This window comes from Camelus bactrianus, chromosome 12 (genome assembly GCF_048773025.1).
Source record: "Camelus bactrianus isolate YW-2024 breed Bactrian camel chromosome 12, ASM4877302v1, whole genome shotgun sequence".
Lineage (NCBI taxonomy): Eukaryota > Metazoa > Chordata > Mammalia > Artiodactyla > Camelidae > Camelus > Camelus bactrianus.
In genome coordinates, this window is record NC_133550.1 from 44,189,331 (window position 1) to 44,216,331 (window position 27,001).

General features: G+C 36.8%; 1 protein-coding gene across 4 annotated transcripts in view; it reads left to right on the forward strand.

The window, feature by feature from the left end:
- KITLG (KIT ligand) overlaps positions 1 to 27,001 on the forward strand; it is an 83,439-nt gene that overhangs the window by 42,815 nt on the left and 13,623 nt on the right. For 3 of the 4 annotated variants that reach the window (XM_045514831.2, XM_045514829.2, XM_045514830.2), the window contains exons 3-7: positions 950 to 1,012; positions 14,483 to 14,653; positions 16,847 to 17,006; positions 17,730 to 17,813; positions 26,314 to 26,423. In XM_045514831.2, the coding sequence (XP_045370787.2) occupies positions 950 to 1,012; positions 14,483 to 14,653; positions 16,847 to 17,006; positions 17,730 to 17,813; positions 26,314 to 26,423 (588 nt within the window). The remainder of the gene's footprint in view (positions 1 to 949; positions 1,013 to 14,482; positions 14,654 to 16,846; positions 17,007 to 17,729; positions 17,814 to 26,313; positions 26,424 to 27,001) is intronic. The other variant, XM_045514832.2, reaches the window with a different exon arrangement.

A 27,001-nucleotide genomic window follows, 5' to 3' on the forward strand; every position in this document is an offset into this window, starting at 1 on the left:
ATGCCAGTTAACCTCTCTGAGCCACCATGGGTTTTTTTGTTTTGTTTTATTTCTGTGAAGTCAGCTTAATAATACAGATCTCTGAGGTCGTGGCAGAGACTGCATATGAAAACTTGTTAAAATTGTATTTTTCAAAAATAATATTACTTCTCAGTCCTATCAAAAATTGAAAATCAGTACATCAGTTTAATGCAGAAATTATTATTATACACCACCCTAAATGATAAGGTGTGGCAATTTGAGTGTGTTGGTCAGAGAACTTCTTGTAAGGTTTCTTTGACTTCTTTGAACCAATCTCTATATATAATTTACTAATAAAGCAGGATTGGCCAGCCTATCTCTTACATTTTCTCTGCTCTTTTGATATATACTCAGATCCTAAGTTTTCTGAATACTTATTCGGTTGATTCTGTATTTATTTTTTTGATAATGTTAATTGTGCTTACAGAGGGGTGAAATTATCAAGCAGCTTGTGTTCAGAACACCTGCCACTTCTTGCCATGCTTCTCCATCTGGAATGGCTTTTACATTTACATGGTGACATTGCCACATCACTTGGAGAACCACTGACAGGACAAATACATTGTGTTACTGATTCTTTGGGGGAACAAGTAGAAAGATAGTCCTGAAAGGGAATTCCAAGACCACAGATGGAAATTGAAATTCATATTGTGTTTCCAAAACTCAGAAGATTATACTTAGCCACCCATAACTGAATTTGGAGTCCAAAAGATTTATATTATCACTTACTTTATTTTTGAAGAGTGCCTTTGATTGCAAAGGGAAATGAAGAATGAAAAATCACTATGTATGTAAATATTGAAATTCAGTGGTAACTTAAAAACGTAACAGGTTTGTATGTGTTTTTCTCAAACCGCTAAATACAGTATGATTAACTGATATGTATGGATTTTCTCACAGATAACTTACTTTCTTTTTTTCTCCGTAGGTGGCAAATCTTCCAAAGGACTATAAAATAACCCTCAAATATGTCCCCGGGATGGACGTTTTGGTATGTAACTGTGCATTTCTGAGTTTCCTTTTGGTAGCTGACAAAAGAGATAGGGTCATTCATATTGAAATAGGAAATTACCTACCGTTTAGGAATTTGCTAATTGTCAGAATTTAAAGAAGGTATCTTTGGAATTTGACTTGCATACTTGTTTCCTCAGTCAACTGCTAAGCTCTAGTTTGGATGAGCATTTTAGCATATGTGTCTTATACCTGTAATTCCCAAGTAAATTAGATAACCTTCCTTAGAGCTGGCCACAGATTTCTCTTTCCTTTAGCCTCCCTCTCCCACAAAAGGTTTGAGTGTAAAATTATGTAAATTCTTTTGATACCTGAAAGGTCCTATATAAGTCTCTTTCTTACTTAATTTGAGAACACAAAATGTTTTATCTCTGAATTTATTTGCAGTGTGATTGATTCTTAGAACCTTACAACAAAAATGTGGCTATGATTATAAATACTCCTTTATTACTGCAATCAAGAAATTTTAATTATTTTTCTCACTACATAATATTCATACATGAAGAAATATTTCAAGCATAGGGAATAATGTAATGCCTGTGTACCCATCACGTAGCTTGTCAGATGTTACCATTGTGCAATATTTGCTTCAAATGTATTTTTTAATAATGAAACATTATACATATAATTAAAGCCCCTTTCCTATCTCCATTAATGCCCACTCTGTCTGTTAGGGACAACTTGTCTCTGAGGAACAAGTATTCTGAGCTGGAATTTTTCATTCTAGTGCATGGTTTCAGGGCTTGACATTGAGGATAGCATCCCTTGTAGTTGTGTTACGTGCAGCAGTGCACAGTAGCTGCCCTTATACTTTTATTGCAAACTATACATCCATACACAAAGTACATATATTTTTTCATTTTTTCATAGTTTCTGTTAATGCCATTACACTGCATCTGTCACTTTGCAACTTGCTTATATTTTGCAACATACCTTTGACATTAATGTGTTCCATGTTGATTCATTTTAACTACCGTATCGTGTTCCACTGAGTTAATCAAAATCGATTTGGGTTACTCTGCTCTGCAAGTTGACATCTTGCCATAACTTATCAAATACTTATTATGCATTCACTTCCTGCAAGTCATCTTAGACTCTGAATCCTTTCTGTGGACTAGTTCATCAAAAGTATTATCAGTTTAAGTGTGTTAAGCACATCATTAAGCTTGTGCTTAAAAAGTCTTTCAAAGACTATAAGGTTGTCATTTCAAGAGAATGTCAAAGGCATATTTCTTTTCACTACTTCATGTGAAAATGCTTACTTTCCTATCTAAAGATCCTTAGAATTCCTTAGAACATGTACCTTCATGTTGGACCAGTTTTCCCCTTTGTTGACCTAGCAAGTCGAGGTCAGTGTCTGTTCTGTTGAATTAGGGCGAGTTCTCTGAAAATAGGAATGTAACATTATAGCAGCCTGAAAGTTCATTAACCTAATCATTTGCTCACTCAGTCAGCAAGTGTTTGTTTAGGAAAAACTATGGAGCCAGCACTTTATGAGACACTTGGGAGACAAATATGCATCAATTAGCCTTATATTCAAAATCTTTAATAATAATGAGGGGGGGATTCTCTGGCCTTTTTATACTACTTTTCTGTTTTCAAAGTGATTTCATGCATTTATCTCCTTCGATGATTAGAAAAATCCCATGAGGAAGGCAGGTTGTAGCTACTGTGATTTACAAATGACACCACGAGGTTTACAATCCAGAAGTATTTGGCCCAAGGTTAAACAACTAGAAAGTGACAGAATCTTAAAAGAAACCCTAGGTCATCTGACTCTTAACTCTGGGTTATGGAATGTAGGTATCTAAATAATTACAATAGCCAGGGAAAGTGTTCTAAAGGAAGCATCTAAGTAATAAAGACGCACCCTGCTCCTGACTACAGAAGCACTTAGGCCTGGGATTGCCAAACTCCAAGAAGTAACGAAGCTCTTTGAAAACAGTATGTTGAATTGAAAATGGCGAAATAGATGGTTTTGTGCTGGTATAATCTTAGATTGTGCTAAATCATAGATGTCAGTATCGGCTGGTGATAATGAGGAGCGAAATGTGTAAAAATAGAGCTGATTCGTTGCCACTTTTTTTTTTTCTCGTTTCTGTAATTGAGAAAAGTCCACTATTATTTGGACTTGGCACACTGTCCTGGCACAACTGGAGAAACTCTGTTCTTGGCCATCGCAATTGGCAAGGAAAACAAGCCCGTGCAGAGGCCTTGGGGTAGAAACGGGGGGCCTTACGCTTTGTTTTACCTTCATTTTAAAATGTTAGTTTCTGCCAAGACCAGAGGAGTTTCCCAGTGGAGAGGCCCCTGGTTATTTATCAGTGGTCAGAGTCCCAGCTGCCTTATCTTTTGTCTCTAAACAATAGCGGGAGGAGTGGGAGCCCGGATGGGTACCCGAAAAATCCTCTGGGGCCAAAGCAATAAAATTCTGCCAGAGACACTGGGCAAAAAGAAGAAAGCTCTAGAATAGAATACACTTTATTTTCTGCTTTTGTTTAAAAACTCAGCTAAATACTCCTGAAAGGGGAGGTTAACCTTTTCTAAGGCCCTGTTTAGAAAACTACCCAGCAGATTGTCTCTCACAAATAGCAGGGTGTGATCCACCGGTTGGCATTTAAATCCAACAATAATTACCAATTTTATTTTAAACTCCTTGAAATTATAATATGGTCAAAGTGTTAGGATGTGTTTTAAGTTCCTAATCTAAAAATCCCAAACCTTTCTGATCCTTTCCACTTACTGATAATGTTATTGTAGAAAGAACAAAAATTGTGCCACACATCTGCAGTCACACTGACATCCATAAAATGATAAAAACTATAAGTTGCTTGTGGTATTTGTGTAATAAATTCATTTGTTTTTAATTAAACTATTTATCAGTTTTCTTCTAACTTTGTATTTGGAAATAATTTCACATTTACAGAAAAGTTGTAAGAATCTTCACAGAACACCCACATATCTTTTAATACAGATTCATCTATTTTTCACATTTTGTCTCATTTAGTTTACTAAATGTTTGTTTTCTGTGTGTACATGTGTTATTTTTCTAAACCTGTTGAGCAAGTTGTATACAAACCCCTAAATACGTCAGTATGGTTCCTAAGGAAAGGATTTTCTCTTACACAACCACAGTATGGTTGTCAGCTTCAGTAAATTTAGCAATAACTAAAATACTTCAGTCTGTTGGCTGTATTTCAATTTTATCCATTTCTTTTTGCATTTTTTTCCTCTAGTAGAAAGCCTAATCTAGGATCATGATTTACATTTTGATATCATGCGTGATAGGCAGAATAGTGGTTCCCCAAAGATGTCACATGCTATGAAGGTATTACCTTACATAGCAAGAGGGACTTCACAGACGTAACAAAGTTAAGGATTTTGAGATGGGGAGTATTTCCTAGGATATCCAGGTGGGCCCAATCTAATCACATGAATCCTTATCAGAGGGAGGCAGGAGTGTCTGAACCAGAGAGAGTGACTTGAAGATGCTCATTACACTGCTGCTTTTAAAATGAAGGATGGGGCCATAAGCCAAGGAATGCAGGAGACTTCGAGAAACAGGGAAAGGTGACGAAAAGGGATTCTCCTGTAGAGCTTATAGAAGAAACACAGCGCCTGTGAACACCTTGATTTGAGCCTAGGAAGACCTGTTTTGGACTTCTGACCTCAAGCATTATAAAATAATAAATTTGTGCTGTTTTAAGCCCACCAAGTTCTTGGAAAACAATGTCTTTTTGGTCTAAGAGTTCCTCAGCCTTTCTTTGTCTTTACGACAATTGAAATTTTTGAGTGATGCAGCTCTCCCCTTTAAATAAAATGTTTCTCTTTGAAACAACTAATTTTTTTTTAATGGTTACACTTGGATTAAACATTCCAAGCCACAATGTCCATGTAAAGTGATAATACGTCCTCAGGTTATCACCCCCAGAGGCACACAGTGTCCATCTTCTCCTCATAGTGCTCTTTGTTTTGATCACCTGGCTCAGATGTTCCACGATTTCTGTGTATTTACTCATTAGCAACTAAGACACAATCTTTGGGGAGATACATTTAAGACCAGGTACAGTTCTTTATCAAAGTTTCTCTGGTAGATTTAGCATCTATTGATTCTTATTCTTACCTGAACCAGTCTTTACTGGCACGTCAGTTTTTAAGTTATTTTTTGAAGGCAAGGTTAAACAAAGTCCTTGGCAATACACAGTTTTGCTTTAACAATATGCCTCCTAGCCCCCTTCCCTCTGCAGCCGTCTCCCTCCCGTTGCATGATCCCCCTGTCTCCACTGCTCCCACCCTCTTTTGCTTGGTCTGCTGCCTCGGGATTCTTCTTATCTTGCTTGTATTCCAGGATCGATTACTTGAGGTTTTAACTCTTCTTGAGAAGACAGAGTGGAACAACCACCACAACAAAAATACGCATGTTCATTTTACCCCTCCACTTCATATCCTTTGAATGGTTGTTGTTAGGAAAAGGAGCTCTCTAAGCAAACAAGGTCTCCAAGACTCTCGTGATCTGGCACCTTTCCAAATTCTTTTTCAGTCCCTCAGCCTCACAAGTTCCCTGCTGCCACTGCTTCTTTTGTGCGTGTATTTCTCTGTCCCTCGAATGCCGACTGATCCTTTTGTTGAGGTCACTCCTGACTTTCATTTTCAATTTTGCTTCTTTAAGGAGGCTTTCCTTCCCTCTCATTCTCAAGGAACAAGATCATCCACATTAGAAACTTTTTATAGCCCTCCTCAAAGTAGTGTTTTTTTCATCGATTTGTGGAATTATTTCATTAATAAGCTTCCATTTATCTGTAAACTTCCTGAGAACAGGAACTGTATACTTTTGCTCCTCTATCCTCCGTGTCCAGTGGATGAAAGGCACTTAATAAATTACCTGCTGAAAGAAAGTGAAGAAGGAAGGAGGAAAGTTCCCCAACATGTCATCATTTCCCTGAGGCACACACTGGAATAGAATCCACAAGATTGTGATGATGTGGGATTATATCTGCACCTCAATGTTATACTGTTATCTTTTAGATGTGTGTGCATTTTGTAACAACTCCTATTGTATTATGCAATTCAGAGGAATCATGATTTCCTTGAGCCTTCTGTTACACTGCCTTCATTGAGTCATTCCCGTATTCAAGACCTTTTGCATTGTTCCCAATGACTGAAGGCTGAAAGCCAAATTCCTGAATCTGATGTTCATGACCTTATGTAATCTTACCCAACCCTAACCACCTCATCTTAATACTGATTATTCCCCAACACGAACTCACCACCCCAGCTTGATATGTCCCTGCCTCCTAGAATCACCTTGCTTATTCTCAATTCCAAGGCCGCTTAGTACCCCTTCCCTTTGTCAGGGATGCTCTTTCTTCTCCCATCCACTCATGCAAATTCCACCCACAGAATTATGTAATCTCTTGGGGCTGAAAGCATCTGAGTGGTCATCTCCTCCAAGGTCAGTTTAAGATTTCTCTTTCTCGTAAGACTGTTTCATACTGGTCTAGACTAGACCATGCTATGTTCCCTGTATCATTTGGCCAGTAAGGATAGCCATCACCCCTGTTCTGTGCTTCTGCTCGGTACAAGGTGGGGACACAGTAGTCAGCAACACTGACATGGTATTTGCTCTGTGGACCTTACCTTTTAGTTTACTGTCTCTGAATTTTTACGGAATTTGTCCGGAAACTAATCATTTTGGGTTCTTCATCATATACTGCTTACATCATTGTTTAAAATTGTATGTATTATGGATTTGTCTCAAAATATTGTTATAAGAAATTAAGATACGAAAAACCTGAGATACAGTGTACACACAATAATTGTCCTATGTCATCACGATTATTTTATTGTTATGTTTTCTCTTTTTATTGTATTTTACTTGACTAAATATTAGAGATCAGATCTTTCCTCCATTGTATTTCCTTACCATTCAAGCAGGTAGTAGCTACTTAAAAACTTCTTACCAGTAAATATTTAACTGTTGGCAAAAAAAAAGTCTGATTTACAAATCTTGAAGGAGCTCATCCTGTTTATTTAGATTCCTTTGGTTCTTACTAGAAGTAATGAACTCAACCTTTACTACCCCCCCCCCAAAGTCCCATCCTTATAAGGATACTGAAAAATAGCATTCCAGTTACGGGTAGGGATGCAGCCAGACCTCATGAAGTGACTGGAGCCAGGATTGGAAAGCTACCAGGTTTTCCTTTCCGCATTTCTGAATTTCTGCATCTCTACCTCATTCTATTTCGCCTGGGCACAGCTTTTCTCTGTTCCAGTCACCTGGTGGAACATAACTGTCCCAGAGCTCCTGTATTTGCATATTACAGATTTGTCCCTGCTCAGAGACTGGCTGAGGTCCTATCACTACTGCCAGTTTGGGGAGGAACATTATGATAGACCCATCTGGCTCAGGGGTCACCATTGTCCAATCAACTGTGGCCACAGGGCAAGTTTTCTATTGGTATGTATAGATCCTGAGAGTCCACCCCTATGATTTGAAGCGCTTCCTATGGAAGCAGATGAAGTTTGTCAATTATATGTCTCTATATGGTATCTCATATAATAATGTGTTTATTTCAAAGGAATAAGTGTACAATGTTAGGTAAATGTATAAAATATAACATTAAATATTATTTGAAAGTGGCTCTTTGGGTACACAAACTCCAGGGCCCATCTTAATAAATTGACTATATTAAGATACTTTGACAACATCTAGACCACTACTATCTGACAGAAATGTAATAGAAGCCACATATGGAATGTTAAATTGTCAGTAGCCACATTAAAAAATTTTTTTTAAAGAATAGGAGAAATAGAGTATAATAAAAATTTTTATTTAGTCCCATATATCCAAAATATTATCATTTTACCTTATGATCAGTATAAAATTATTCATGGGGTAATTTTCAAATTTTTAATATTATTCAGAATCCACCGTTTATTTCACCCCTACACCACATTCCAGTTCAGACCCTAAATTTTCATCAGAAATATTTACTCCATATTTAGACTTTCAAAAAGTTTACAATTGAAAATGCAGATTCACACACCTAAGCATTTCTATACATACTTAAGTTTTCCAGTCACCAAATCAAGTATTGATTTTTTTTTTAACTTTAAATAGGTTAAAGTTAAGCAAAATTAGTATTTTAGTTCCTCAGTCACATGAGCCACATTTTGAGTGACAGCCAGTGGTGGCTAGTGGCCCCTATATTGTCTAGCACAGATAAGACATACCCCTTTATTTTACAGACAGAGAAACCAAAGCAGTGAATAGATTAAGTGACTTGCCTAAAACCACAAAGTGTGTTCACCAAGTTAGAACAAAGACACAGCCTCTCCTTTGTCATTGCTGCCCCCACCTTCCCATGCTGATCCTGCCTCACTGTGCTATTTTCTGTCTGGCTCAGAGGCCATTTATAGACCTGCCCTAGGAAACAACACATATTTATAGTGTTTGGGCTGATTACTATCTTAATCAGATTGAGGTTTCTACATCACTTTAATTCAAACAAGAAAATGCAAAGTTAGATGTCCAAAGTGAACACTGCAGACCCAAATCAATTGTTTAGAGAGGGGACTAGAATAAATCATGACTAAACCCAGCACGTTCAAAAGGGAGTTAAGATTTTTGGAGACCCTACAGTAGTAATGTGGGCACAAAACGTTTTGCAGAGTGCTTTTGTAGGAATATTTTCAATCTGCTTGCCCATGGAAAGTTTGAGAGGGCCAGGGAGCAGCAGCTTTTGAGCCTTCAGAGTTAAAAGCAAGAGGGGAAAGAGACTGGCATTTGCTGTTTGGTTGTGACGGTCGCTGGGAGAAATTTACTTTCTGTGGTATGGCTCTGGATTCATTGAAATTAGACCAAAAGAGCCATTTTCATTCCGAAGAAATCCTTAATTGACCTAAGGACCAGTGTGCCTGGTCCAGATGTGGGGCCACATGAGTCATGGTGAACCCAGCAGGAAAATGTCCTGCAGCTGTATGAGCTTTGACTACATTCATGGGTAAAAGAATTTAGGCAAGTGCCTGGGAGTCTTGGTTTCTAATATTTCTGTTTTAAATTTGTTGTGTAGCCTTGGCAAACCATGTCACTGCTCCAGGCCTTGGTTTTCTCATTTATGAAATTGGCGGGCTGGACCTGATGGTCTTCAGTATTTCTTCCACATCTAAACCATTGTGATTCTCAATGGCAAGGATCTAGACTCTTTTGGCAGCCCAGCCAGGAGGTAAATGCTGGAAGCACAGGAGTAAAGAAAGGAATCCTTTGTGCCTTGGCCATTCATACTTCTCATTCTGGTAAGACTGAGGTTTGACACACATTAAAAAAAAACAAAACAAAAACAATCAAACTGGGCAGTAATGCTGGTAATTAGACTAGTTGGATTAGAACATGGGGTGAATACTCCTTTGTGAATATTCCTCAGAAGTCTGATAGTTTTTGAGCCAGGGCTTTGCTCCCTCAGAATCCCTAATGGATATTTTACCCCAACTCATCTGTCGAGAACTCTCTCACAGCGTGGATACCTACAGTAGGCCCACTAAGGAAGCAGACAGGTGTCTCTCTAGGAATAGCTACCAAATGGAAAAGTAGTGCCAAGTACATCCATGAAAAAATGTTACAGTATGTTTTATCCACTTTCAGCTTCTAATTCCAAAAAGCTTCTGGTGACTGCTCTTGGAGATTCTCTTCTTCTAAGACTGATACAGGATAATATGTCAAATGCTCTCAACTAATAAATCAGAACAGTTTCTTGAATGAAGCAGGGGATGGAGAAGAGAAAGCAGGCCAGACTTAGCAGGTCCCCAGGGTGTTTTTGTTTCAACCAGTCCCATTTCTGGGACTGCAGAGGTATTACAGCTCACATCTTGTGAAATTCATATATAGTCTATTTTAAGTTCTCATGTGAATATGTGAATTTTCATTGTTGGTCTTCAGAAGCCATCATCTTTCTAGTTATGTTTAGACTGCTTTTAATTATGGTAGCTTTTATATCGTTTATTTGTTTAGTTAAATCATTAATTTCGTGCTCATGGTAATTTAAAATTCCTTAGAATTCATAGGTTTTTAACCAAATCTTCTATGATAGTGCCATGCTAGCAGGCCAAGGACATTGATTCAGTATCATTGATTTAGTAAGCATTCTGTAATGACACATGTTCTCTCTCTCTCTCTCTATATATATATATAGTATATGAATAGAAATATGTAGTATTCTTATATAGTATGTGAGTAGAAAGCATTTGTTGTTCCAGTAGTCCTAAACAGAACTGCTATAATTAACCCAGAAAATATAAGATAGAGGCTACCAAGAGAGAAGGTAAGAAATTGTGAGAGTGGAGTTAAGGAAAATCCAGACAAGTTTTCCCTTTCAAAGCAAGGACTATATTTCTTTTCGTATGTATATGGGTGAATAAAACATTAAATTACATGTACTTCAGGAATTTGACAGGTACTGTTTACATCACCTCTTTGACATCCTGTGTGGCTTTATCAACTGTCCTAATCCTTCACATTCTTCTAGTGAAATAGAGAACATTATTTATATCTTACATTCTTCTAATGTATGTTGTGAGTTAACATTTATATAAAACTATTTGTTTAAAATGGTCTCTGAAAGATAAAAGAGTGATGATAATGCCTGTTATTAAGGTAAAAGGAAAAATTACAATTTGTGAACTTCACAACTTCTAATTATCCATTTTCTAATCAGAATCTTGGAAGAGCTGAAAACAAAAAAGACCTATCGTCTCACAGATGAAATATTTAGTTCACTGTGTTTTGTTCTCTCTGCAAATCATTGACTATTTAATTAAAAAGAAAATGTGAAATTGCTTGATGTTCTAGTCAAAACTGGTTTCCTTTATTGCAGGCAGACAAGTTAGAACTGGCTGATATTTAATATTGTTTACCTCAGCTTTATCTTTAATAAATCTAATAATCTTAAAAAGCTAAAAGATAACTGTTTAAACAAATTAATGGAAAGAAAGAACTTTGAATTGATTGTATAGTCTCTTCCAAGAAAATTGTAGCAAGAATGAATAATGAATAAAAGATAGTTATAAGACTTTCAGGAAAAACCTTTCAGCAGTGTAGTCTGGAAGTTTATAGCAAATATCAATGAATTTTTCATAGCTTTGTAAGGGCAGATATTGGGCTGGGATTAAATTGTGGTATTTCCATGATTTAACTGCAGGAATTACAGGTTGAGGGTTGAAAATATTACTGGAAAAGTTGATTGTTTGGACTGTTGATTAGGTATGTGAAAACAAGGGTGGGTGGCCAAGGAGGGGTGTAGTCATAGCTAAATAAGAACTTGTATACAGAATATAAACACAGCGTTCAGTTGAAAACAGAGATAAACAGAAGTGGCAGTAAGCACCCAGAGTTCCCAGTTTAAATATAAGAAACATATAAACAATCTTTTCTACTTTAAACACACACACACACACACACACACACACACACACACACACACACACACACACACACACACAGAGGAACCTGTTCATTTACGGCAAAGACCACAGAAACAAAAGGAGTAACAGGGGAATTTGATTTTGGTTCCTACACATCAGAAGATCTGAGAGGACAAGCAAGCTTATTCACAAAGTAGAGCAAGGACAAGAGTTTGAAAAGATTAATACATGGGATCTGTTTGCCATGAAAAAATCTGCACAACTTCAATGGAATAAACTAATTGGTAAAGGCTGTTCTACCACATAAAAACTATTAAGAGAGTATTTACAGAATGTGCTGTTTCCCATATCCTAGGAATCTGCCTTTTGCTGATAGGGCTGTCTGTCTGTCTGAAGGGAATTCTGAAGGGAATTATCATGGCCTAAATGGAGGGAAACTTGGAGAGCAATTCAGCCCCAAAAGAAAGACTGACAGCTTGTAAAGAGACTTGTTAATGATGCAAATATGAACTTGCATGTGCTTGAGATAAGCGTTGATTTAACAGAACAAAGAGTTTATTCTGATTATATTTTGGAAACACATAGTCTTTGAGATCTTGGTTGATGAGTTGAATGAAATGGCCTAATTGAACTAATTCCCCTTTAGAGGTTTGTTTATTTTACTTATCTGAAGCCAGAGCCAACACTCCCTAAAAGTTTTGAGTGACATTTAATGCTTCCAGAAAATTCAGCTTACCTATCTGTAAATAAACGAGTTTCCTTTTTGGCTGAAATCATAATTATGAAAACTGTTCTGTTAAATGAATATAAAATGCCCCTCTTGTATAATTTAGAATGCATAAATTACCTTACCTTCCCCCAGAGAGAGAGATTCTGTTGGTAAGTAGAGAAATAAAGTTTAGTGGTTTGACTTGTTCTACATGGCATCAGTTACTTTATCTGATTATATTTTTATTACAATATGATTTATAGTAAACTATTTAGGATCTTAATAAGCCCAAGACCGTTTTAGCTGTCCCTGATAATTATTCTTCTCACTGTAACATTTTAACGGAGTTAAAAAAATAAATCAGAACCTCCACTTAAAAGATCTTTATAAAAGAAAAGATAATGTTATAGTGTATCAAATATGTGAATTTGTGACCAATTATTATATTTTAAGTAATGTCACATTAATTTTTTAAAAAATTAAAATTCATTCTAAATTCTATTCATTATACTAAGAAGCTTTTCCTAATAATCTAAACCTTTAATTTGGGGGGGGGGGTGGTAATTTGATTGATTGATTTAATAAAGGTACTGGGGATTGAACCCAGGACCCCTGTATGCTAAGCATGCACTCTACAACTGAGCTGTATCTACCCCCTAATCTAAACCTTTATTGATCCACAGCCGTCTATAGCAGAGATCAGCAAACTATCCTCTGTAGGCCAGATCCAGTCTGCTGCCTGATTTTGTATGGCCAGCCAGCTGAATTTGTGTATGTGTGTGTTTTTTTTAAACAACTAGTCTTTTTTTATGTTTGTTTATTGGGGGGGGTGTAAATAGGTCTGTTTGTTTGTTTATTTAATGGAAGTACTGGGGATGGAACCCAGGATCTCGTGCATGCTAAGCACACCCTCTACCACTGAGCTATACCCTCCCCTCTCTGAGTTTGTGATTTAACAAATGAACATTTATAGTATTTGATGATAGAGAATACTTTACACCCCAACTCAAGCAAAATGTTGACCGAAAATAAAGAATTTGATTCTTCTTATTGGTAAACCTGTACTAAAAAAGAAATTAAATTCAATTATTACCCCAAAGAAACCATATTCAAATATTATTATTACATTTTAAACTCTGTAATCAAAATTTGTGGAAATTCATTTTCTCTTATATAAGTGGACCTACACAACATCCTTGATTTTTGCCTCTTGGCATGCAAAGCCTAAAATGTTACCCATCCAGCCCTTTACAGAAAATGTGGAGTCCTGTTACGGAGCGTTTTTTCTCATTCACTTTTTATTCGCTCCTACATCAGTTCAGCAATTAGTTTCTCAGCAACTCCCATATCACAGACACTGTTCTAGACCCTAGAGGACACCACAGGGAACAAGATTTTATAAAAGTAATGCCTTCATGGAACTTTTATTCAAATGATGTACATTATCTCCTCACAACTACCTTGTTTCACTATTCCCGTTCTATAGAGAAGTAGAATGAGGTTCAGAGAATTTATGTTGCTTGCCTGGAGCCTCTCAGCCAGAATTGAGCCCAGTTGTGCCTGACTCCAAGTCTAAAGCTTCTAAGCAGTGTGCAGGGCTGGCTTCATGAGTGGGCTTCTATGCTTGATTTTATGCTCTGCTGTCACGGTCTTGAAACTCTTCATTGGTTTTTTTTTTTTTTTTTTGAACAAGTTTTTCAACAATAAATTTCCCTTTTGTCCCTGGCCTCACAAATTTTGTAGCTGGTCCTGCCACTAAGGCAAAAGTGCTTCTCAGACTACATTCTGCCAGGGCTTTTTTTCTTTTTTAAACACTCACATGGATTCATCTATGAAGAAGCCTTAAAATCTATCAAGGTCTTTAAAAAATAAGCTATTATTAATCTACTGATTTATATTCCAGTTTACCAAAAGACCAGAAGTTCCTTGGGGGCCAGGACTCTCTCCCACAATAATTTTTTTCTGTAATTTCCTCTGGGCCCAAAGTTCTTTTAAGAACATCGTGAGTAAACAATAAATATTCTTCAGTAGAATTAAATTCATTAGTATCTGAACCTTGTCAAGGGTTCTACCTTGTCTTAATTTTATTTCCATGGAGAGCAAAATCTTTACCATCAACACTTTCCTCTGATCTTTATGCATTTGTACATTTTGAAAGAGATGTTAGATATGAGTTAAACAAAACAGAAGAACTGACCTGTTCTGATATAGGGAAATCCTTTGTCCAGCAGTCAATGACTGAAACATTGATGGCTTTGAAGGATGCTCCAAATTTACTGTACTTAAAATAGACGCTTTATCTGCCTTTCTTTCAATTTCTTGCAGCCTAGTCACTGTTGGATAAGCGAGATGGTGGCACAGTTGTCAGTCAGCTTGACTGATCTTCTGGACAAGTTTTCAAATATTTCTGAAGGCTTGAGTAATTATTCCATCATAGACAAACTTGTGAAAATAGTCGATGACCTTGTGGAGTGCATGGAAGAACACTCATTTGAGGTAACCTTGTATTCACTGGCATTACTTTTTACTATTCTCTAAAACCTGTGCTGATTGGTGGTGGCAGGGGTGGAGGAAGTGTATTTCTGAGATTTTTAATTTATCAATTTTTAATTTAAAAATGTTTTAAGATGAGCACAGAAAATAAGTGTCTGTAGTTATACCACTGTACTGAAATATCCACTGAGACAATTAAATGTTGTCACTTGATATAAAAATAAAATTTATTTGCAGTACAATGTAAAGACAACCTTGACTTGATCTATATTTCACAGGTGAGTAATGGTACCATCACCTGCCTATTAGGTACAAATGTTAATTTACCTTTAAATGAAAATTGTCTAGAATGAACACTTATACTTGACCTCTTATCCACAGTAATTACATTACAGTAATGAAGTATATTTTAACATCTTCAAGTCACTTGATGATTCGTTGTCACCACCGTCAGAATATGGGCATGGCAGTGCTTTGGGTCCTAAGCATATTGAAGAGGCAGTGTATCCCTGGAGGTTAAGAATGAGGTGTTGGAGTTCAAATCCTGGCTGCATCAGTGATTAGCTTTATCAGCTTAACCCCTCTATGCTCACTTTCTTTGTGCCTAAAATGGGTACAATGAGAGGCTTCGTCGCACAGAGTTGACATTAGATGATTCGTGACGAGTACTTTAGCCCTGAACCTGGCAAAGTAAGTGTTAAGAAGTATTTTTATTATTTTATATACTATACTTATAATAAAATAGGTCTTAGGACACCTACTTTGGCATAGAGTTCACAAGCCAAGGTTTAACCTACAGGCATCCTAGAATTTTAAACCTAAGGTTTTAAACATGATTCTGTGCAGGAATACTCAAATACTCTCTCCCCATCCAAATGCCAGTTACCCTTTAAGACCCAGCATCAGTTCTACTTGTGCTCGCCAGTCTCAGAATTCTCATCATGCCAATAACCTAATCACTGTATTTCATCACTTCTACTGCTTTACTTTCTAAGTTCTGAATCAGAATGTATCTTACAATCAATGACATCTTAGAGTTAACATCTTTTTTATATCATATTAGTACAACTAGTGTGCTAATGGCATTGGTAAGAAGTAGAGGTCACAAAAAGCAGGGGATATCAGACAAGGTGTCATGGAGGAAAAAACATACCCACTGGGGCCTGAAAGGTGAGTTAGGTGTTCAGTAAACGGCAATGTCAGGAAGAGGATTCCAGTTACTGAAGAACATACGTTTACTAATCATGGCACTTTGGCTGGAACCCAGGAGATTCATCCCAGGTGGTACTTCGCAGTTGTTTTAAGTTAATCTTGAGTTACTATACATTACTCACTCAGAGTAGTGCCTAGTTAAGTGCTACATAGGTGTTAACGCTTATTATTACCTACTTTTCTTTATAGATAATCCTGTATTTCTGAATTCCTAAAATATAGCTTTGATTTGTTTTAGAGACTTAATGGAAAATTTTTTATTCTTTTGTGACTTGCTTCTTTCACTCACCATTATGTTTATAAGATATATCCACATTGATGCATATAGCTGTAGATAATTTTTTTAATAGTGCATTCCACTGATTCAGTATACCCCAGTTATTAAACCAATCTCCTGTTGATTGATGTAAGAACTTTTTTATGTGCTTCCCAGTGCATTTGTGCATGAGCTTCCCTTCCCAGGGTATTTACCTAGGAGTGGGATTTCTGGGTCACAGGATGGGCACATGTCCAATTTTACTAGGTAATATCAAATATGCCAATTTATGCCATTCCACCAGAAAGAGATCCTTCTGTTCAGTGTTTCTGCCAGTATTATACTTCTTAATTCTTGGTAATTATTTGGAGCACGTGTTATGGAGGGGTATTTTTTTTTTAATGAGGAATAATAATTTTAATGAGCATCTCTAAAGAACAGTGTCTGTAATTTGTTGTTAGGATTATTTCATTGTTATGACATTGTATTCACCTTACTCACCCCCCACCACCACCCTCTTCCTTTTATCTGGAGTTGAGCCCCAGACTGAACTGGATGGGATCACCTACCCTGAAGTACCAGTTTGAATTATGTATGTTAAAACGGTTGTCTAAAAATGTTAGTTTCACTTGGATCTTTGAAGGATGTATTTATAGCCTGTTACCTTGACATCAGTTAAATCTGTAGATTATTTGAAAAATATAATCCTGGTTTTTTTCTTCTTCCAGAATGTAAAAAAATCATCTAAGAGCCCAGAACCCAGGCTGTTTACTCCTGAAAAATTCTTTGGAATTTTTAATAGATCCATTGATGCCTTCAAGGATTTGGAGATGGCGGCATCTAAAACTAGTGAATGTGTGATTTCTTCAACATTAAGTCCTGAAAAAGGTAAGATATATAAGCATTTCTATTATAAATGTAAAAAGCAAGCTTGACTCTTACATGTGTAGGTAAGAATCTACCTCTGACTCAAATATATGTGTAGCTAGAGAAAGATGTATGTGTGTATGTCTGATATAAAAGCAAATATTAGTGACATGAAAGAAATGAACAGTTGTAGATTTGGTGGTGTCCAAGCCAAAACACTCATCATTTTCAAATTATAGGATTGTGCATGAGTAAACAATATATGACATAGTCACTCCTATTTTTGTCTAATATTTGCTAATAATGTACAGTTATATTATTTTTCACCTCCAGTCTTCTTAATGTCCCCTTCTCAGATCTTTTCCTTAGGAGTCTAACTCTGAGTCATGAATTCTGATGTCCACCAGTTACCCTGTACAGACTTTCCCCCTCATTGTTCCTATACTACAAAATTTTTAATTTCATTACCTTTTTTTTTTTTGAAAAAAACAACCAGTTACCAACAATTTGTGTTACTTACATTTTTAGCATGTGTAGGCAGTGTATCTTTGTTCTATAAGGTGACTGTGGTGAATTTCTTAATAAATAGAATAGCAGGACCCAGTATGAAATAAATAGGATCTGGATAATCTAGATTTGGAAAGTGGACCTGGAAAGTACTCTGGTATTGCACTTCACTTTTGAGGGCTCTGTAATTTATGTAAATCGCCATGCAACACTGACACATTATTGCTTTCTATTTAGATTCCAGAGTCAGTGTCACAAAACCATTTATGTTACCCCCTGTTGCAGCCAGCTCCCTTAGGAATGACAGCAGTAGCAGTAATAGTAAGTACACATATCTGATTTAATGCATGCATGGCTCCAATTAGCATCTGTAGGAGTATTGCATGGGCTTTAAAGGAAATTTCTACAATCATTACTATAAATACTGTTCTCTTACTATTCTTCCTGTTACGGTCTTCCTGAGAATTAAATATTAGGTTTGTACCATTGGGTTTCCCTATAGCTAGAGATAATGTTTAGAGAATTGGGGCAATAAATACTCTGCTAAGATTATTTTAAATAAGACATGAAATTGCTTTTAGACATATGATTTAAGTCATTTTCATTGTTGACTTAAAATATATCTCACATGGAATTTGCCAGACAAAAATGGAATTTTAAAATGGAAAGTACAAATGTTGGTTGTATAAAATTCCAAGGATATCTTCAGTTTTGTATATATTGGTATTTACTGTTGTGTGTTTGGAAATTTGGTGATTTTGTTATTTTACTACAAAATCATATGTTGGGGAGAGTATGCTTCTTTTTCCGAAATTTCTGTCCTCCTTGGTGAAGAATCCAGTTTCATGGACATCTATTGTCCTCTTTTCAAATGCAGGCAAAGTTTACTATAGTGGTCATTGGATTTACTAAATATTCTGACACTCTAGTCTCATGGAAACTGTAAGAGGAAAAAACTTCATCCTGTGACCTTACCTAAGTCATCCCTTAAGACTTAGTAATGGGGTACTCTCATGTTCAAGAACATCAAACACCTATCTGTAAAAAGGAGTAATCAATTTAATCTAAATCCACAATAGCAATGCTACAATTCAGAAATTAAAAGAAAAACCTCTAAAATTCAATTTGTTTTAGAATGTTTGCCACCAAAACCTGACCTGAATTGTGATGAGGCTATTTATAGTCTTTATCCTTCTAAAAGTGAATATTTGTGCATTTCACTAAGAAATATTAACATGTTTGATTATAGGGTGCTACCCAGACCTCATTGCGGATATTATGTAATGTACGATACTCCTAGGACAAAACATTCTAAAACCTAAAATTCTGAATCATGTAACACATTGGATCTGAAAAGTTTTGAAAAGGTGCTTTGTGTGTGTTAGGCACTAAAGGTCTTTCCTACTAACTATGAATTTTATTAATCTTTCCAAAGAAGCAATTTTTGGCTTCTTAAATTCTGTTTGTATTTCATTGATTTCTAATCCTATTTTTATTATTCCCCTACTTCTACTTAGGGTTTAATTTGCTCAACTTATTCTAGCTTCTTAAGTTCTTAAGGTAGAAAAAAAATAGATCATTGATTCTAAACCATTCTTTTCTAATATAAGCAGTTAGAGGTATAAATTTCCTTGTAAGGAGCATTAGCGGTATTCCACATTTTTTTTTTTTGATCTGTTGTATTTCCATTATTATTTCTTCAAAATATTTTTAACTCTCCTTGTGATTTCTTCTTTGATTCATCGGTAATATAAAAATGGGTTCTTTTTTGTCTAAAAATATGTGGTTTTTCTAGGTATCTTGTTATTGGTTTTTAAATTAATTCCATTACTGTCAGAGAATAAACACTGTAAACTTCTGAAATTGGCTGAGGCTTATAAGTATTATTCTAGTATAGAGTTTAGCATTCTTAAATTTGATCCAAGAGATTTATTGTATTCTTCAGATCTTCTATATCCTTATTAAACTTTTTGTCTAATTTTTTTTATCACCTACTGAGACAAGGGCATTAAAAATCTTTCATTTTGATTGTGGATTTGGTTATTTCTCCTTTTTGTTCTGAGATTTTTGCTTCATATATTTTGCAGCTCTATTATTATGTGCTTATAGTTTTATTATTATTATGTCTTCCCTGATTAATTGACCTTCATATCTTACTGAAATATCCCTCATTACCTCTGGTAGCGCTCTTGTCTTGAGGTATATTTCATCTGACATTAGTAGAGCCAGCCTTTCTTACGCTTACTGTTTTCATGCATATCATTTTGCTTTTACCTATTGCCTTTATTTTAAAAGTACATCTCTAGGAGACAGGATATAGTTGCGCCTTGCTATTTTACCTAGTCTTTTCCTTAGAATGTTTCATCCATTTGTATTTAATACAGTTGTTGGGGTATGATTGGATGTGTGTCTATCATTTTATTGGCCCCAGTTTTTATTTATCCACTGTTCCTACTTTCCAGCCCTCTTTTGTATTGATTTTTGTTTGTTTGTTTTCTATTTTAATTACTCTGTTGGCTTTTTAATAGCACCTCTTGCCATTATTTTGTGGTTGCTTTAGGAACTACAACATACATCTTGTAACATTCTGCTTAATGTTGTAGCACTTCAGAAAAAAATAAGAACTTTGAAACAGGATAGTTCCACTTGCCCACAACCATCTTTTGTGCTGTGTGTCATATATATACACATATACATACACACACACACACACACACACACACACACACACATTTACAATATATCTATGTATGTATGTATATATATATATATATATATATACACATATATATGTAGATTATAAACCCCACATTTCAATCTGAAAATTATTGCTTTAAACCAAATGTATTCTAAAGAAAGTAAGAGTAGAGAAAAATTCTTTTATATTTATCCACATGTTTATTATTTCTTGTTACTACTCATTCCCTCTTGTAAATCCAAGTTTCTGTCTAGTGTTAATTCCTTTCTGGCTGAAGAACTTCCTTTAGCATTTCTTGTAGTACAGATCTGCTGCCAACAAAAAATGTTTTTATCCTTTTAATTGAAAAACATCTTTGTCTTCAGTATTGCAGCTACTTTTTACTAGAAATGGAATTCTGGAAATTTTTTTTTTAGTTCTTTAAAGATGTCACTCCATCGTCTTCTTGCTTCTATTGTTTCTGACAGAAAGGCAGTCAGCATTTGCATTATGTTTTTCTTTTTATGTTCTAGGTCATTTTCCCCTTCTGCCTTTCAAAATGTTCTTTTTAGGATTTTAAATAAGATGAGCCTAGGAATGGTTTTCTTGTTGCTTGTCAAGCTTCCTGGATATGCAGGCTTATTTTCCTCGAACTCTGGGAAAATTTGGCCATAACTTTTTCTTAATTCTCATCTCCCACTGAGAGGAATCACACACACATATATATCACACATATGCCAATTCCACATGTATTGGGTAGTTTGATAATATCAGTCTCACAGATCATGGAGGTTTTGGTCATTTTTTTTTTCAACTTTTCTTCTTTCTAGTTTTCAAAATGAATAATATCAATCTACCTGTTTTCAAGTTCCCTGGCTTTTCTGCCATCTCTAATCTGCTGAATTTCTTTTCCAGTAATTATTTTCTTTTGCCATTAAACATTTTTATTATGACTTTTTTTTAGAGCAGTTTAAGGTTCACAACAAAACTGAGGGGAAGGTACACAGATTTTCTGCATATCCACTGCCCCGACACGTGCATAGCCCCTCCCATTATCAACATCCCCCACAAGAGTGGTGCATTTGTTACAGCTGACGACTCTGCATGGACACATCACCAACACCCAAAGTCCATAGTTTATGTGGGGTTCACGCTCAGTGGTGTACGTTCTGTGGGTTTGGATCCAGTGCATTTTTCATTTCTAAGTGTGTGCTCTGTGTTCTAGAATTTCCATTTGATTCTTTTTATATTTTATATTTTCCTTCTGAGATTTTCCATCTGCATATTCATTATGACAACATTTGCTTTTTGGGCTCTTGGATATAGTTATAATAGCTGCTCTAAAGTTCTTATCTCCTAATTTCAATGTATAGGTCATCCCAGCTTGGTTTCTATTAACTTTTTTTTTTTTCCTCTCTGATTATGGGTCCTATTTCCCTTTAGATGGCTAGTGTTTTTTGAATATATGCTAGATATTTTGAAGATTATGTCACTGAATACCTGGATTTCGTAGCGTTCCTTTGGAGACTGTTGCTGAGTTTTGTTCTGACAGGCAGTTACTAGCATAGCAGATCAGCTTTGTCCTCCTTCCCAGGCTTGTTTTTAAGATTTATCAGAGGGAAGAGGGTGAGTAGCCTTATTTCTAAATCGTGGAATTTCTGAGATAGTTCTTGAGTGCCTAGAAAACCCTCTCCATTCTTGCCTGTCAGGACTCCTCTGTCTCTGAATGGACTGCTGGGGTCTCTGTTAAAGTCATCGCCCCCAGGCAGTTTAGTGCCGGGTTTTGTGAGGTCTCTCCCTGTGCGGGTACAGCTTAGTTTTCCACCAGTGACTTCGGGAGGCTCCTCCAGAGACTGCTAGAGCTCCTCTTCTGCACACTCCTTTCCTGCAAATAACCCTGCCTCACGAACCCAGCCCCGGGAGCAACCCTGAACTTCATCCTCTGACTCCCTAGCTCAGTGAGACCACTGAGCCCTGCTTGGGCTCCGTCTCTCACACTTCAGTCTGAAGGTGCCTCCCAGCCAGAAAATCAGGACATTCGTGGGCCTCAGCACACGTGTTTTCCCTCTCAGGGATTACACTCGTGTACTGCCTGTTGGCTGATGTCTAAAAGCAGTTCCCTTGTATAATGTGTCTAGTATAATAATGAGTTAAATTGGGAAAGCTAATTTGTTATCATCATAGTTGGAAGCAAAAGCCTTTTCTACTTACTTTAAAAGACCAACTGAATATAAAACTCTTTCAGCCCTGTTCCTTCTGAGTCTGTAGGTGCTTTTTAAATTGCAGTGTGAATGACCAGCTTTCTTTTTTGTCTTCCTTTCTTTTTTCTTCCTTTTTGTAAAAAATATGGCTCTTGCATAATGAGCAGCTTTTGGCCAGGTGATATCACTCATGAAGACAGCACTTAGATTCCCATGCCCAAAACTAGCTCTTACGAAACGTGCATTCTCGTAAGAAAACCAGACACAAAAAGTACTCATAGTATTTAATAATACATATCATTTATATTATAATATGTATAATAATAGAAGTATGTAAATGTTTTTAATTGTAGCACAAATGAGGTAAGACTTTCTGGGGAGGAGGGTCAGGGAAATTGATGAAATCATGCTAGTGTTTCAGGGATAAGACCCCAAAAGTGTCCATGTTGTCCTGAGGACCAGGCACATGGAGTAATCCAGAGATGTGAGTGCCCTCTCTGTAGCTTATGAGATATTATAAAAGCATACAAATTATCCAAAGGGATTTGTTTTCAAAGTAATAGTAATATCATCATAGTACTAAGCTAAAAGGATATTTTTTAAATGTTTAAGTTTGAGATCCTTGGAGACAATATATTTAAATGATAGGGAAGAAAACCCTTACTTTAATGTTACCTTACACGTCTTCTAGAAACACGGTCTTGAGTCAGACTGCCTAGGTTTATATCTCAGCTCTAGACTTTGGCTCCCTGTGTGACTTTGGGCAAGTTACTTAATCTCTCTGGATTCCTCAGTCCAGTGGAGGTTGATAATATCTCCCCTGTAAGTTTTCTGTGAATTTTAAATGAGTTAGCGCAAATGTTCTTGGAGCCTGATATAAGTAGTACAGGTTCATCAGTAATTATTAGAACAATTAGATGCATCGAGGCTGGGTCAGTAATCGTGGCAAGCCTGTGGCAAGCTTCGAATCTGAATCAAGGGGGAGTTGCATGTTTTCTAAGCACCAAGAAGAGAGCCATATTCACAGGCACAGTGCCCATAAGCAGACTCACACTATAAAGGAGTTCAGCAAAACTGTTTGTACAGATGTCCAGTATTATTAGTCAAACCATGCAAGTCAGTTTCCACAAGTTTTGGACAGGGGACCGCTTTCATGATAATGAGATGCAATTAATATGAAAACCACCCAGGAATTCTGGATTACTCAAATCCTATCCAGATGAGCTCCCCCACCCCACAGGATTTCTGGGGCAATCTACATAAAAGCAGAGCTTTGCTACCATCTTGGGCTTTGGACCCAAATACCCTTCATATTAGCCCAGAGGCATACAATTCAAATCTCATTGATCCCTGGTGGATAACAGCAGTAGCAACTATTCGGAGTCATGCCCTGGAGTATAAGCAAACTTTTTCTGATAACATCGGTTTTCTCTTCCTGGAAGGGGGATGGCTGTATCACTGGAGAGAACCCAAGGCCTGCCTTTGAAGCCACTTACAGTAACAAGAGAAATAACAAAAGCAAGGTGACACTGACCTCTCTAGGGGGTGAAGCTCAGTTCCTGTGGTTCTTCCCCCTCCCGTCTGTTCCAGGCCTTGCCCTCCCTCTGCTGCAGAACCGCTGCTGTGTGTTAGATTCCATAACTTTGTTTAGGGCTATCGTCCAAGGGGTGGAACTTTCAAAGTGGTGGGAAGTCACAGTATCCTGGTAGGGCAAGGTGAGCTTTCTTTAGTCTCTCCTCCAGAATGGCTTTATCTGGAACACTTCCCCCAGGGGCTGACCTCCTTTCTGAGAAAGATTTTGCGTGCAGAACCAGAATGCCTCCCTCTGAAGTAAGCTCCTTCTGCTTCTTGCTGGTGGGTTGGTCTTTCCTCTGGCCTGAATGGTGCAACTCAAGATTTGGCTTTTGGGTAGAACAGGACAAACAGAGCGTTTGGCTCCTTTGATTCCAGGGCATCTAGCAGCCCAAACATAGATAATGGAGTTCTCCATGGCATCATCCTAGCTCACAACATTTCTATGAGGGTCTGGGGATAGAATGTTAATAGCTTCCTTTGTTCTCTCTGTATACATTGATCAGGGGCCCTCAAGGAGGTCACTTGGTCAAATCATAATCACATGCCAGCAATCCCAGTAGACAGTGTGGGCCATGGTGGACTGGCCATCAAGGAGAATTCAAGCATCCTACTAGGGTACAAACACAAAGAGCCGGATTATTTACAGATAGTGGTGTAGACATTCCTAAAATGGTAGGACTCGTGTGTAACTCCAAATCCACTTCCTCATAGAAAACTCTTTTATAAATGGTAGTTAAGTCCCAGACAGCACACATAATCTTATACAACGTTATCCTCACAACAGCTGTATTACTGTAATAACGGTAGCACTTTAATTGTACCAAATCCCATTTATAACTCAGGCTTATTTTGGTGATAGTATTCATGTTGAGGTTTAATTTAAGATGCCTAAAGCCTGTCTCCCATGGAGCTGGCTATAAAATGTGGGGTGGGCCAGAAGATCTGTTAGTCTAGCCTCAAGGAAGTGATTTGTGGTTACATGAATGGATCTTACTTCTTTACTCAAACCCCCCATCCCATAAGTGTAAGGGTCGCTCATGACTCATCACACCACCCAACACACATACTTGTGTGAGCACACAAACTTCCTCATATTAGAGATTCTTTGGAAACATAGGATTAGGGAATTTCCTGTTCCCAGTTTACAAATGGTGGGGAAATGGGCAATTCCTGTTCACACTACAATAGATGAGATTAAATTTCTTAACACTCAGGTTAAATCTATGAGTTTATTTTCCCTCATAAATGTTGATACACATACAGTGGTTTGGTTCTTTTATACTATGTACTTTTCAGGTACTTTATCTACTAAATACGTGACTGTAGACTGATACAGCAACCCAGGAATTGTTGCAAAATATCATAGCCAAAAACAGTCACTTTCTCTTAGATGAGCATACATTTTGATCCTATGATTGTTGAAAATGTATCATTTCTAAATTTATTACATCTTCAAAAGAAAACTGAAAGTTTAATTCTTACAAGTAGACATGTATGTCAATGTTCTGAAACCACTAAGTTGTTCCTCATAAGGGGACATAGAGAAAAATCTGTCAAAATGTTAAGCTTTGTGTTGGGAGTAAGAGACCTTTGGGGGAGATACGTTTTGTTTAATTCATGAATCATCCTGCTACTCATGGAAGAGCAAAGCAGGGTGAAGGGAATGTCCCAGGTTAATCTCTGATGTCTCCTCTCTCGCTCAGTTAAGTATGTAGCGTCAGCGTACACGGACACAGATGCCTCCAGCCATTCTTCAGTGTTTGATGGTCTCAGGTTTTCCAATGCAGAAAGTCTGAAAATTCAAACCTTTAGTCCATAGCACAGTCCTGGGTACTACCTGGCATCCAATAAATACAAAATGAAGATGTGATGTGGAAACACCGTAATGCTAAACATGAGGTACCTAAAAATACCCTAAATGCAATGTACATATTGTCACTTAATATTTGAGGCAGGACAAACATAGCTTAATGCATACAGACTTTGATCTGGGATGCAAAATGTCATCTTTAAATTGTCTTGGCAAGATGTGAAAAGTTGGAAAGTGAAAACATCCTAGAAGATAGACATAAAAGGTGGATTTGCTTGATAGTATACATCATTTGCAGGTGTACGCCATCTGCGTTCCGTATGTGTCAATATCAACCAAGTCAAATGCTCTTCTGTCTGAGGGGTTTCTTTCTTTTCTCAACTTACATCTTTTGGAGACTACATGGACTGGTATTGCAAGCAGAAAAATCAATGTTTTAAATATTCTAAACAGATGGGTCAAGAGTACATTATGGAAACAGCTGGGAACAACACAGCATAAGAGCAAAACCTCTGGTACAGATGTGCTGTGTTCACCACTGTGCTGTTTAAATTACAGGGAAGGCCTCCAATTCCATTGATGACTCCAACCTACAATGGGCAGCCATGGCATTGCCAGCATTCTTTTCTCTCATAATTGGGTTTGCTTTTGGAGCCTTATACTGGAAGGTAAGTGTGGCTATTCTTTTTCCACCCCCCTGAACAAAAGCTTTCTGAACTTTATATATTTATTAGTTAATCATTTATATAAATACAGCATGAACAAACAAACTGCCCTTTCCTGAGAAAGGATCCTACCAAGAAAACATTAAGATAGGATGCATTCTACCTTACCTTATAGCCTCAACAGAATGTATGTCTTAAAAAGGTTTCCCCCATTTCTCATTATGCTTTGGAGACAACCTCTCTAGCTGAGAATGTGCACACTTAAGAAATGCAAGCTGGGAAGGCAGGGGAAGGATAAATTAGGAGTTGGGATTAGCATATACATACTACTATATAATACAGATAAACAAGGACCTACTGTATAGCATAGGGAACTATATTCAATATCTTGTAGTAACCTATAATGGAAAAGAATCTGAAAAAGAATATATGTGTATATATATGTATAACTGAATCACTTTGTTGTACACCTGAAACTAATGTATACTTCAATCTTTTAAAAAGGTTGGGAAAAAAAAAAAAAAGAAATGCAAGCTGGTTTTAATAGCCTGAACTAAATATAAAAAGGAATAAATATGCTG